Source organism: Sapajus apella, unplaced genomic scaffold, assembly GCF_009761245.1.
Source record: "Sapajus apella isolate SASKATOON/1434 unplaced genomic scaffold, GSC_monkey_1.0 scaffold5, whole genome shotgun sequence".
Classification (NCBI taxonomy): domain Eukaryota; kingdom Metazoa; phylum Chordata; class Mammalia; order Primates; family Cebidae; genus Sapajus; species Sapajus apella.
The window spans coordinates 6,262,033-6,276,516 of NW_022436945.1; the positions used below are offsets into that span (position 1 = coordinate 6,262,033).

General features: G+C 36.8%; 1 protein-coding gene across 13 annotated transcripts in view; it reads right to left on the reverse strand.

The window, feature by feature from the left end:
• The window catches only part of LDB2 (LIM domain binding 2), a 392,642-nt gene that overhangs the window by 84,765 nt on the left and 293,393 nt on the right, over nt 1-14,484 (reverse strand). For all 13 annotated transcript variants that reach the window (XM_032273082.1, XM_032273103.1, XM_032273100.1 and 10 more), the window contains exon 3: nt 870-1,042. In XM_032273082.1, coding sequence (XP_032128973.1) covers nt 870-1,042 — 173 coding nt within the window. The remainder of the gene's footprint in view (nt 1-869; nt 1,043-14,484) is intronic.

Sequence of the window (14,484 nt, forward strand, 5' to 3'; positions counted from 1 at the left end):
TCACATATTAGTTTCATGTTGTCTTAGTCAAAATGCAGTGAACAAGTGTTTATTAAAACAAACTTCTGTTTGTCAGACTTTGTGATTAAATATTTGTTCTTACTAATTTTTCTACCTGCAAAAGAACATAAAGAGATTATCTATAGTGTTCCAGAAGGGTATTTGGTAAGAAGGAATATTCCATATGTCAATTTTCTATGTAGGGCAAGAATCATAGATCTAAAGTGTATAGAAGATAAGTTTAAATCTCTATCTCTTCTATTTTTCATTTCGAAGACTTCACGGGGTTTTGAATTCAGCCTCAAACATTGTGATAATCTGATCCTGACATTTGCCCTCTCCTCATTCACTCTTTTATAACTATGCTTGATCAGCTGCTTGTTGAATTTCCTAATTTCATTGACATTTTAAAATTTTTATATTCCTTACAGATTAAAGTTGGATTGTGGTTAGTGTATTCTTCCCTTATTCAAATTTGAATTCAGCTCTAAAAAGTTATTTTAGTAACAAAGCACAAATATAGTGCTGACCATGCAACAATAGGCTATGTTCTTTCAGCTATAGCAGATCTTTTGTACAAAACAATTATAATCTAGCAACTACAATTTAAAAGGCAGTAGAACCTCTCTTCCTCTCCGTTTTGGAGTCCCTCATTTTTGAATTTCATGTGCTCAGTATCTCATGTGCACATCTTAGAACGGAGTTCACCCCAAGAATCAACCCATGTCCCAAACAAGAAAGATTCTCTCCTGGTGTTGAAAGTGTCTGCGAGCAATCAGCCCCAAGTTCCATAGGAAACCCACAATTATTATTATCCTTTAATGCACTCAGAGTAGAAAAAGCCAGGCATGTGATAGCCTGTCCTGTACCTTGGTAAACATGGGCTTCCCGTGCTGGGTGACCATGGTACACTGGTCGCAGTCCACCGTGATGGATGAGTTGTGGTATGACTCTTTCGAGTGTTTGAGAATGTAATACAGGTCGGTCACCCCTCCTTCAAACACAGTGCTAAAGTAACGAGGGATGAGGGTCCTGCCGATAGCTGGGAGAGAAACACAGAGAAACAAACCATTAACAAAAGTATCCCACCAGCCCCACACACACAACACCATCGCCAAACCTCCTACAACCGGAAACTGATCATCTCAAGCAACCATACCAGGAGGCAAATTTCTACTTAAAAACACTCATGACCCTTCTGTGTTGCAGCTAATAAAATATAATCCTCAACTATTCAGGAAAAATGTGTTTAGTCATCTCTCCAGATTTTGTGTCCGCTGTAAGTCAGTAAAATAAGGGTTAGTACTTTAAAAATAATAAGGGAGAAATGCATGAACTACTTTGGACCATGTATACTTTTGGAGGGAAACTGTTTATAAAAATAAGACACACCCAATATACTTGGATTTTTTAATGCATCATGTATAGGGCAGTTACGCAGTCATGTTTTAGTTTTATTATTAGTAGTGATAATATAGACTTTAATAACATAATACTTTGCAATGTGTAAAGTATTTTGGTATTCTCTCATTGGATCTTCAGAACAACCCCAAGAGAATGCAGGACTGAGATCCAAAAATGTTATTACACCAAAAAAAAAGATTACTTTGAATATTTCAAACTCACATGACTTGTAAGTAAATATTTGAGGTCTCCAACTGCTTATCTACAAACACCCAAATATCTGCTCTTCCCAACACTATGTCTCAAACTGCTTTAAACAATGGAAATCTTAAAAAAAAATTCCCATATCCATATACAAAGAGATCCATAACTATGTAAATGCTGATTATTCTATCTGCTTTAGGAGTTGTATAAGATAGCCCTCTAGAATAAAAGGCTCATTTTAAGAGAAGTGGATACCTTTCACTTGGTCTAAATTGATCTCTTTCATTCCATGTGTCTGGTCCTGCCCCATTTTAGTTTCAGCGATTGTGTAAGTTGCTGGGCCTTTCTGATATAGGACGCTTAGGAATCTGTAACAAGCCCTTTTTTCAGCAGTGATTTGAAATCCTCTTACACTGGAAATCCCAACTCATAATATCAAGAATTTTGCCTATGTGCAGATTTTAAGGCAAAGTTCTAAAGCACTCTCGAGCAATCCAAGGTTTTTAATAAATCTCTTATATTCACTGTATAATACCCTTTGAAAGACAAAAATAAAATTTAAGACAAACTACCAAAAAAACTTTAGCGAAGAAAGATCACCTAATCATCATTTGAATGTTTTAAAATATTCTTTTAACTTTATTTTAAAAGAATTAGTGATAATCCACTTTGTATGGACCTATATCTCTTTTGTACATGAACTTGAAAAAAATAAGTATAAAGAAAATACCATGCCAAATTGTTTTCTGAAATGATTTTAAGGAATCCCCATATGGATGACTAGTCTCTAAATAATTTATACAGTTGTTATTGCCTCATGTTTGCTGCAGGTAAAATCAATCAACAACTATGTGCTAAACATTCCAGGATTTTCCGTGATTCTGTCCTAGATAATCCTTCTACATACATTTTCTAAATACTGCCTAATCCCCAATACTGCATGCTCATTTTCTAAATATAAAATTCAAATGAGAGTAATTGGAGTCCACCATATCCTTTAACATATGCATAGCTAATATTATAAAGAAAACTTTGTAATGCTAAAATCCATATTGTACTTCACTAAACAGATAAAATTAATTGAATGCATTTCAAATATTCTAACTTAAAGCTAATTATCATAAATCAGCCTAAGTAATTTGACAATTTGGGATTCACACTGTTGAGAATAAATGCAAACCATAAAAATGCAGATGTTGGCCAAAGAACTGTCACATTAAAAAGGTTATCGCAAATAACCACCGTTGGATTAGTAACACTATACTTTATTTATCATGAATCCTGCACACGTTAATTCCTTTAGAGCACGGTTGGCTATATATCTATATATTACCATCATTTTCATTCATAGTATAAGGAAAGTTGAATGGGAAAACAAGTTTGAGATTCTTTAACTTTAAATCTAAGTTGTTAATTACCTCCCCAAATCCGGAAAATGTACAAATTATATAGTAAATATACTTAATAAAAAAAATACAGCTTTGCTTTATTGAATAATTTCTAGCACTCTAGGAAATGGTTGCCATGGATACTGGAGGTTTGTTTTCAGCCCGGTTTCCTTTGTGAGCCTGCCCTCCCGTTTTCCCATGGCCCTATTTAGACCATTAGTCACAAAGATTCATTATTTACCATAGTGGACTAAACCCCCACAGTCTGGTGGCCCCAGTAAACCATGACAATGGTATTCACACCCTTGTGTATGTAGTCTCCTCTCCATAAGTCTGAGCTTGGCCCTGTGATCTGCTTTAATCAATTGAATGTGGCTGATACAGAGGATCCCTGTATTAGTTTTGGGCTACACCTTAAGAACTGGAAGCTTTCACTTTGTCCTCAGGAAGAAGTTAGTTGCTATGTACAAAGTCCTACTACTGTAAGACTACCATACCATGAGAAGCCCAACCTAGTCACGTGGAGAAGTCATGTGAAGAGCTGAGCCTTCCAGCCAGCAACCCCAGCTGAGCTTCCAGCCAAAAAACAGCACAGCTTGCATGGGAAAAGCTGTCCAGGAAGTGAATCCCTGAGCTCCAACTGAGCTGCGTCAGGCTGGTGTCACATGGAGCAGAGATGAGTTGTCCCTGACGTGCCTTGCACACAATTCAGAATCATACGTAAATAAAAGGAAGGTTTGCATTTTAAGCCAACATGTGTTGGGGTGTTTTTTAACATGTCAGTAGATAACTGTAGCCCCTTTCAACTACACTAGGCACAAAGGTAGTCAAATAAGAATCCTTCCCTGAAAGCAAGAGGGACGTTTTGCCAGGAAAAACTTGCAAGTCATGGAAACATAGGAGTCTGTATGCAGAAGCAAAGCAAAGCAAATTAACAGAGAGTCTTCATAGGCTGATTTGGGCCCTAGTCTCAGCTCATAATAAAGCCAATGCCATCCCTCAGAGGTCACACTTATGTGAGGTGTGCCCCTCCTTCATTTTTTTTTAACTGGCTCAAGCTAGTTGGTGTTAGGTTTCTGCCATCTGCAAATAGAGGAATCCTGACTACTGCAGTCCTCTTCCGGCATGGACAGTGTAGCAAATGCTAAGAGAATAAAGAGGAAGTGATGACAGTGATTAACAGCAAGAGATATCTGACTATGCAGCGCACTGTCTTAGAAGCTGCAGGAGATTACAAAGGTTCGGAGATTGTATTAGTTTCCTGTTGTTGATGTAACAAATTACCACCAATGTAGTGGCCTACGACACCACAGATCTATTATTTCATAGCCGCAACAATCAGACATGGGGCTTGCTGGGTTAATGTCAGGTTCTCAGCAGGGCTGAATTCCTTTCTGGAGGTTCTCAGGGAGAATCTATTTACTTGTTTGTTTCATCCTCTAGAGGTTGTTCACATTCCTTTCATGTGGCCCCTTCCTCCATCTTCAAAACTCACAGGGGAAAGTTGGGGGCTGGCGAGGCACCATTCTCACTTATTCTTCTGCCTCCTTCTTGACTTTCAGGATCCTTGTGATTGCCCTGAATCCACCCAAAGAATCCAGGATAATCTTCTCATCTCAAGATCCTTAACTTATCAGATCTGCAAAGCCCTTTTTGCCATGTAAGGTCACATTCACAGATACCAGGGATTCAAACACGGTATCTTGCATAGGGTATTTTTCTGCTTCCCACAGAGACTATGCTTTCCAAGAGCTTCTGTTCTACAAGGGAGAGCAATCAGAAACACAAGAGATACATGCATATACCATGCACACAGGCACACAATGTGCAATAATAATTATGCGCAGTGAATGGGAGAGACAGCCAGAACAAAATCCCACGTGCCTGAAGAAATCATCCTATTGATCATTTATCAGTTTATTCTGTAAACATCCACTGAATCTGGAGTAGGTGTAAAGCTCCATGGTAGATGCTACAAACACAAAGATAGATTTTTGTCCCTGTCTTTCAAATTCATTTCTATCAGGAGAGGTAGCAAGTATCTAAATATCTATAACACGACGTGATCGCTGATAAAGCTTAAAAATGGATTTGTGATTTTGAACACTTTACCAGTATCTCCTGTATCCTGAATTCAATGTTCAATTTTATTATTTCTGAAGCTCTGAGATTAGCATGTTTTTTTAATGCAGTCAATCATGCCATTGCATTGCACTGATTTAGTCAGCTATAAATGACTAAATCAGTGAACATTTCAGATTTAGGTTCGGTGGTCATCTAACACGACAGCCACAGCAGTTCCAAATCTACTTAAATTTTATACTGTTACATTCATAGGTCAAACTTACACTTTACATTTCTACTTTAATATATGGAATTAAAATAATTTAAATATTGATATACATAAATCTACATTGTATTCCTATAAAAAGGATTATGCCCTCTAAATATTGTTGGAGTGAGATTAATGTTATAGTAGATTATAAAGGTGGTGCTACTTTTCTAACACATTTAGATCAAAGCTGTCAAAGTTGGGAAGTATGGAGAGCCAGATAGCACAGAAAGATTTTCTGTGATGTTAGATAAGTATAATATACCATATATTATTTATCTATGTATTCATGAAAGAGCAAAGAAAATCATACATTAAATTATTCAGGAGCTGAAATGTGTATAAAGAATGTCTAAATTATACCTTACACTTTATAGGTAAATATGATTAGTCCAGAAATAGCTAAGATTTTATTCATAGCTAATTGGGCTGTGGATCCCTGCTTTCAAGTTCCTTAGGGAGATTTTCATTGTTGTTCTGTTTTGTTTACATCCATCCTTACTCCCCAGAAATTCTTGCTATGGAAGCTGATGGGGTGATGTAATGTGGTGGAGACAGGATCTAGTTTCTATCTTTTCTTGTAGGTATTATTTGTAGATATTAGGAATCTATAGGATATTCACAGATATTAACTAATTTTTTTCCTTGTTTAGAAACAAATGGTGTAATACAAGCTGGGAACTAATAAAGATGACATAAACTACTATGCATCCTCCCCAAAGCAGAAGGTCTCGTTTTTAGAGCATTTTATCTCTTTTAGTAATTATGAAACACCTTTTAAAAAAAAAGCTCTTAAGGATGTTTATAATTAATTCAAACAAAAGAAACTGCATGTAGAAAACAACCACCTAGGAAAATATTTAAATTATTTATTGAAGTACAAAGCTAAAATAATAACAAAATATTAAAACAAAAACCTGGTAAGGTATACACAAATATTTTAGGGAAATCAATGTAGCAATTACTTCTTATTTTGAGAATTTCTAACTCTCTATAAGTCTATTAGGTGGGACTCTAAGCTCTTGGTAAATACCCTTGCCAAACTGCAATTCTCAAGTTTATCTTTAAAGACACTTAAATACTCTGAAGTTCTACAAGTCTTTTGAGAAACCATCATCTAATGTAAGACCTTTTAATTTGGAAACATAAATTACAATTTTAAATGTCTATAATTTCTGTGTTTCAAAGACAATTCACTTCCAAGAATTGAAAGTAGTTGAGAGTCTGATTATAATAAAATGTGAAGAGGAAAATTTGTAATTAACAATATATTAATGCCACTTAACACATGGTCATTATTTAGCTGATGATTTTCCAACTCTGAAAAGAGAGAACCATATGACCAACCATGTGTTTTTAATTAGGCAAACTTAATTATATTAAAATTATTTACTATATTATGATTTTTAAAATTTTTATCTAAATATTAGATAAATTGGTTGGCTAAATCTGGGTGGTTTTATGCCTTTCTGCCAAAGCTACCGTAGTTCTGCTATACCTCAAAAATCCAAAGGGAAATTGTATTATTCAGACACATAATAAACACCAAGAGTCATTAAAGTTTAAACTTACTTGTATTCAGAAATCAGTGAATGCATTATGCTGACATGCAAATGAATATGCTCCTAGGAGTGAGATAAACAATACTGATGATTTCATTTATGGTAAATAACCATTCTATACAGCCAAAACAATAGAAGTAAAAAATGCTTGGCCTGTGATGGGAGTGATACTGATTCAAGGGAGATCTCGTAGTTCTTGGTGAAGGGAATGCAAGTCGAATTAATTAATTACTTTTACTTTTATAAATTGACATGACTTTCATTCTAATATGCCTTTTACTTATTTTCTCAACCAAACCAATATACTTGAATATTTTCTCTCTGATGACCAGTCTTGCTATTTCAAAGATTCATTTATTTCATATGTACTTTTTAAGTGACTACTGTAGGTCAGATATTGTTCTAGGTGCTGGAAATAAACAGACAAGTAAGTACACAGAGAATAAACTTGATGGCTCGGAAAGGCTGACTAGTTTAGACTGGACAGCCTGGAAGGCTGTCATGAGGAAGTGATAATGGAGGTGAGTCCTAATTGAACAAAGCCATTCGAAGATCTGGAATTAAAGAGGTCCAGGCCCAGGACTTATAAGGGCAAAAGCCCTAAGACAGGAATGAATTTTGATTGAACGTGTTGTGTGTGTTGCGGTATCAGAAAGAAGGCTTTAAGGTAGGAGGGTGGCCAGAGAACAAGATGATAGTTGATGAAGTCACAGAAAGAGGCAGGCTCAGATTATGTGGCGCTTTCTAAACCATGGCAAATGGTTTCCATTTTATCCTTAGTGCAATGTCATGACATTGAAAGAATTTGGCCAATGATATAATTTACTCTGTTTTTCCTGAATGCATTATCCAGCTGCCAACATGGTCCCAAAACATCAAAAAAAAAAAAAAAAGTTTGATCATCCTATAAATTTAATAGGCATTTTTTCTTCCACTTTCTACCTACCCAATTTTTAATAACTTGACCAGGACTTGGGTCACCCTACCTTGCTTGCACTAGGTGTTAGGTGCTGGAGAAACAATGATGACCAAGACAGACCCCATTCCTGCCGTTACAGAGCTTTTGATCAAGCAATTCTTAGCATCATGAATTCACCAATTAAGGGCAAGCAAGATGTGTGTCATGGCTCCATCTTGTTTCTCCTGTTTCCCCATTGCCTGACACACGATAATGAATGAGTCAATCCAATACATGTGTTAATTTATAGCTCCCAAGTTGTAGGAGCTTACATATAAACTTGATAGGGTTCATCTGATTTGATTGAACCCAGTACTTTGACATATTTAGATTACTTTGGATCTGTCAGTAATACGATGGGCTATTTCTCTTAGATGTGTGCTTTTCATGCTGGCAAAACCTTTTTGCCTTTGATCCAAAGTACTGACAATAGCCTTGTACAGGAGAGGTCCACGACAATGAAGTCCTCCTTCTAACTAGACTTTGTTGTTGTTGTTGTTGAAACAGAGTCTTGCTCTTTGGCCCAGGCTGGAGCGCAGTAGTGCGATCTCGGCTCACTGCAGCCTCCACATTCTAGCTTCAAGCTATTTGTCTGCCTCAGCCTCCTGAGTACCTGGGACTACAGGTGCCTGCCACCACACCTGGCTGGTGTTCTTCGTATGAATTAAACACTGTTTAAGTATGAAATTGAAATCCTGTGCTGACTTCCGTAATAAGTCCATGCTCTGTTACTAATGGCTCATAAAGATAATGCAGAGTCCATAGGAAGAGAGTGAGGTGTCAAGAGAAAAACCCGAGCTAAAGGATGAAGAGACGTTAATCAGGCACAGAGGGCGGGGGAGGAGAGTGGTCACGGCAGAAGCAACAGCATGTGTTGGGTAAGGTGGTACATTCTCATCATGTGGGCTGCTGCCTTGGTCAGATGTTACATATTTATACCTTGGAGGACCTCATCTGGATGAGCTACTCCATTATATAGAGCTCTTGCTCTCTCCTTATGATGGTACAATATCCTTTTAGTTATTAAAACTTCAGGATGTAGTTTACCTCTGGTAGATTTATTTTTGCCCTCTGTATTATTCTTTTATGTCAGCATTTTCATAACTAAACTCTGTTTTTTATTCTTCATATGAAGCTTAAAATAATCATGTTAAATTCAAAAAAGAAATAGGGAAAGAGAATGAAAGACTGACTCAAATTAAATTAAGTGTATTTTAAAAAAAGTTGACAACTTTAATATATCCAATCTTCCTATACAGGAATATGAAATGTATGTCCAGCTGTTTAAAACTTTATTTTTATCTCAAAACAATTCCATCATTTTTTTTTCTTTTTTCTTTCTTTTAGAGAAAGAGTCTCACTCTGTCACCTAGGCTAGAGTGCAGTGGTGCAATCATAGCTCACTGTAAACTCAAACTCCTGGACTCGAAGAATCCTCCTGGCTCAGACACCCAAATAGGCTGAGACCACAGGTGCCGCCATGACAGGCTAAATTTTTTACTTCTTTACAGAGACGGGGTCCAGCTGATCTTGAACTCCTGGCCTCAGCAGACCCTCCTGCCCTAGCTTCCCAAAGAGCTGGGATTACAGGCATGACCCACTATGCCTGGCCAACAAATACGTTGCACCACCTGAAGTTTGTAGTTTTCTATATTTGGATACTTGACATTTCTTAAGATCCTTAAATATTTTAGTTATGCTAAATGGTTAATGGAATTTAAAAAATTGCATTTCCATTTGTAACCCAGGCATTTAACTGAATACTTATTAATATTAATAGTTTTAAAAATTTTCTAGGCAAAAAATCCACTATTCTCAAATATTGATATTTTTGTTCCTTTTCTCCTTACCAATATATAGATTCTCCTTTCCTATATATATTTCTGTTCTAACCATTGCAATAACATAATATACATTTTCTTCTTTCATAATGTATATATATCAGAACTTTCAGGAAAAAATATTAAATAATGAGGGAAGTAGTGGGCATTATTTTTTCCCCTTGAGATTTTTAGAAAATGTCTCTAGGACTAAGGGAAGTACTATGTTGATATGAGATCTTGTTACTTACTATGGAAAGAAAAACAAACTATTATTCTATTCCTTGGTTTTATGACTTTTTTCTTTTTAACCCTGATAGATGATTAATTTGACCACATGCCTTTTCAGTAGTATTAATTTTCCTTTAGAAAACTATCCATTAATATATTTTGAATTATGGAATACCTTTTGTACTCTTAGTATAAACCTTACTTTATCTTACACACACGTATACCACATTTTTGGATAAATTAAACTTATGAATTAACTCATTCCTTTCGCAAATGTCAGTGAAAGCAGTGCTCTATTTGAGCCACTTGTTGGATGCTAAGTTAGAATGACAGGGCCAGCAAAAGGTTTAGTCCAGTAATTCCCAGCAGCATTTCCTAATCTCAATGGATTCCTGAAGATAAAATGCACCTTAAGCTAGTTCCATATATTTTTTTAAATCATTAAAAAATAACATACTTAACATTCTCTGATTTGAGTAGGATGATCTCATCTATGGTAATACTGATTAGCTCTTGATTAGTGATCATAAATGGCACTTAACAGATGTGGAAAAAATATATAAAATGCTGACATTATTTAATAAAAGTAATTAGGTTATCCATGATTATATTCCACACCTTCCTTTTAATAGGAGCGAAATTCCATGATTAGAGAAGTAAAACTACATAGCTTACTTGGAGTCACTATGGAATAAAATAGAATACTTGTTGTTTTTAATCAACCAATGTTGGTTCTTTTCTATGTCTTGATTTAATTTTTATTAGTTTTTAAGTCACATTAGTAATACAAGTACAAAAAAAAAATTCTGTCACAGGTACTCACTAGCTAGTCACTAAATTTGATTCTTTTCTCCAGGTGTTGAACCAGATCTTACAGAACCCTCAAACTCCCTTTCAGCTCATTGCTGTCTTGTGACAGAACTGTGGCCAGTGCCTAACCAACACTTCCATTGTTTTCATTTTGTTCAACAGAATAGACATCAAGAAGGGAAATCTCACCTCCAGACAAGCCAGTAAAATCATTCCGTGTGTAACTGGCACACTGTCTCCCTGACATTCAGATGCTGAAGACCCAGTGGGCAAATCCAGAGACTTCCCTGCCCCCATCACTGCCCTAAGGATGGAGGAGGCAGGAAATGGAGGAGCCTCTGATTTCCTAAATTACAACCAGGAGGGTAGCTGCCACATTTGGGAAGAACCCATTTGGACTTTGGAGCAAAAAATACCTTTCTATGGTATTCAGGCATTGGAATATGAAAGTTTATTTGTTTAAACAGGTAGGGTTAAGTGAAACAGTTACCAGTAAGAGTAGCTTCCCTGACCACCCTATACCCACCAATCTCAGTGCCTTCACCACTTCCTAGGTCATCTTTTTATCAATATTCCCTAGTAGCCTACTAGATTTTTAAATTATACATTCATATATATATATATCCTCATAGAAAACTCATTTTGTATGAGTATCTTTTGTTTCATTTTGTGTTGTGTTTATTTATACAACATTATATTAAATATATCTATATGGTAGAATTTATCCTTTTTTTATTCAATAATGCATTTTCAGCTTTAAATATGTTAGTGTACATAAGAAGACTCATTCGTTGATTTTAAATGCTGCATTGTAATCTAGAGTATGGCTGTATCACAAGTTATCTAGATATTCCCATGCTGAGGGACATGAGAGATTGTTTTACATTCTCTTCCTTAAGAAAGGGAAATACGTATTTTATTTTACTGGATACCAGACATTGCCCTTAAAAATGCTGTCACCGATTAACTTCCTTACCAGCCCTGATAGTACCTGTTTCACCCAAAACCTTCACCAACACTTACTGTCGTCAAGCTTTTAAGTTTTTGTCATTTAGATCATAAAGCATGTCCCTCACAAAGTGACAGCCCTTAAGTACTCAAAAGCTTACCTGCATGTAAATGATAAAAGCAATCAATTAATAACAGGCATCCAGCTCATGTGGTTATTGCTCCAAGTGACTAATTTACATTTGACCTTTTCAGATGGTTTTCAGTTTTCTACCCAAAATCCATTCACTTGGCTACATGGAAAAATTACTCCAGACTAGAGGAGTAAAAAAGAAAATCTACTCCTTTATTTTTCAAAGGTGACAAACTTTAAGAATTCTTATAAAATTATTTCAATATGTTTTATCAGGACTTGTCCAACTTAAACCAATGGGGACAGCATAAGTCATTTAATTTTGTGTTTTAATATCAACATGATTCATCTGGGTTAGAGAAATGTTGCCAGAGAAACAGACATATGTGTGTAATTTCCCATTTAATCTAAACCAGGAATCATCGATCTTGTACCAATTCTAAGAGTGGTGAAGAGATGATTTCCTTTCTGTAGATACAATGCAGAGTTGGGTAAAACTGGTCCTTTCCTCAGGGCTGGATATTATACAAGATGTTTTTTTCTAAAGTGTTAAGCGATTACTAAAATAGAAGCTAATAAAATACGATCCTTGAAAGAGAATTTTGAAGTCAAAAGAAAGGTTTGTAGAATTAAAATAATAAACTGTCTCTCCCCCACCCCCTTTTCTCAATGCTATTTCAATCTGATCTACTTCCTTAGTGGTGCCATGTACTTGCTTTCCTTGAAATCTTTGCTCACTCAGCATCTACCCTACCACCCAGGGAGGCCTTGCTTCATATCTTCTGTTTTATCCAAACTCTTAGGCATCCTCAAGTCTCAGCTCCAGCACCATCTTCCTTGCCTTTTTGAGTCTCTCATTCTCTCCTTTGTATTCTTAAAGTGATCATAAACTTGAGCACTGCAGTGAAAGTTTCTGATTCATACACTGGCTGTGCTACTTACTCATCCTGTGACCTTGAACAAATGATTTATGCTCTCTAAACCCTAGTTTATTCAGCTACAAAATGGCAATACAACAATAACTGCTCCAGTGGGCAGTTGCAAGTATTGACACTATGCACGTGAAGTGCTTAGCACAGTACCTGACACATGTTAGCTCTACTTATCACTCCTGTAATAGCTTGTTTATGCACAGACTTTGGGACTCATCCCACTGCATTGTAATCATCAATTTTATTGTCTTTCCTTCAGTGACTGTAGTTCCCTCAAGGCAGAGAACGTTTCCTGATCATTTCAGTATGATGGCACATTTGTGATGTAAATAGCTACTTATGAGATGTTTGGCAAGTGGATTAATGTGGACTTGGCACACCTATTTGGACAGTCTGCCAATCTCAAACTTGTTATGCATACACACGGTTTTTTAACACAGAGGTAAGACCACTTCCATTTCAGGTTCAAAAGAAGACCACAAAAAACAGGGAATAAGGTTTTAGGGCCCTGTATCTGGAATTTTCATGTCTCAATGTTCTAGTCCAGAATATGGTTTATGGCTTAGAGTAATCATTTTAAAAGATTCATTTTTTAAGTTCATTTTGAGTTTTGCAAGTTAAAAACCAAGTCTCCTATTTGAGACAACTTAGTTTTGATGGGGTTTCTACCTTATCATACTAATGTGCACAATTCACAAACATGTCTGACTCCATACACAAAATCACACTTCTTTAAAAAAAAAAACAAAACAAAAAGACTCTATTTGCATGCCAGGTCAGCATTCCAGGGCATTTTACAGGAAGTAAAAGTCTTTGGAAATGAAAAGCAGTAAAAGAGGGTCAGATTCACATTCCACAGGAGTCCACAGGGGGCTGTGCTTCTGACCCTTGGATTGTCTACAAGAAAAGGAACAACCGTTTTGACAGAGAATTAATGTTGCATAGGCTCTCAGGCAGCGTGACGGAATAGCCCAACTATACCCACCCAAGTCTGAAACATTGCCTGGGCACTAGCTGTGAAGTCTGACATTCTGTGTGCAGGTTTTCAGTAAAACCCTAGGATTTATGCAAGAGAAAGCAGCCTCTGGGCATTCTGTAGGTTCTGAAATGACCCTGGTCAGCCTGATTTTTGGACCTAGGTGCTGGTGCTTACACAGGTCACTAATGTCTGTCATGGGTTAAACACATAACCAGCGCACCGAACATTCTGCTACTATTCCATCATCCTTCCTTGAAGCTATCCCATCACCTTTCAGTGGGAGACTGGGGCTCCATTCCTAAAGATGAATGGCATCTCTGGACAGTTTGCACTCCATCACCTCCAGGAGGAGAGGAGACCTTCTGACAGGAAGAGAGGAACACCAGAGATTTACTGGACTATGTGAATCAGGACCAGGGCTGTTCCATTGCAGGGTCACAGCTCAGGCTTTGCTCTTTGGCTTCATTCTCTCTCTTCTGTAACTATTAAAAACTATTAAGAAGGTCTGGGGGAATGGGGCCAAGATGGCCAACTAGAAGCAGTGATAATTGGAGGTTCCCATGAAAAAAAAAAACATAATAAGCCAGTGATTCCTTCACCAGCAATCAAGGTATCCATGTTCTCTCATCAAAATTGACTAGAAGGCTGCTGTGACCCATGGAGAGAAGAAAGAGCAGTGTAGGGCGGTGGCCTACCTGAGAACCACATGGGGAAGGAGTACCCCTCCCCCTTGCCAAGTAAGTGAGCTTGCTACCCAGCTGGGGAAACTGTGCTTTTTCCACA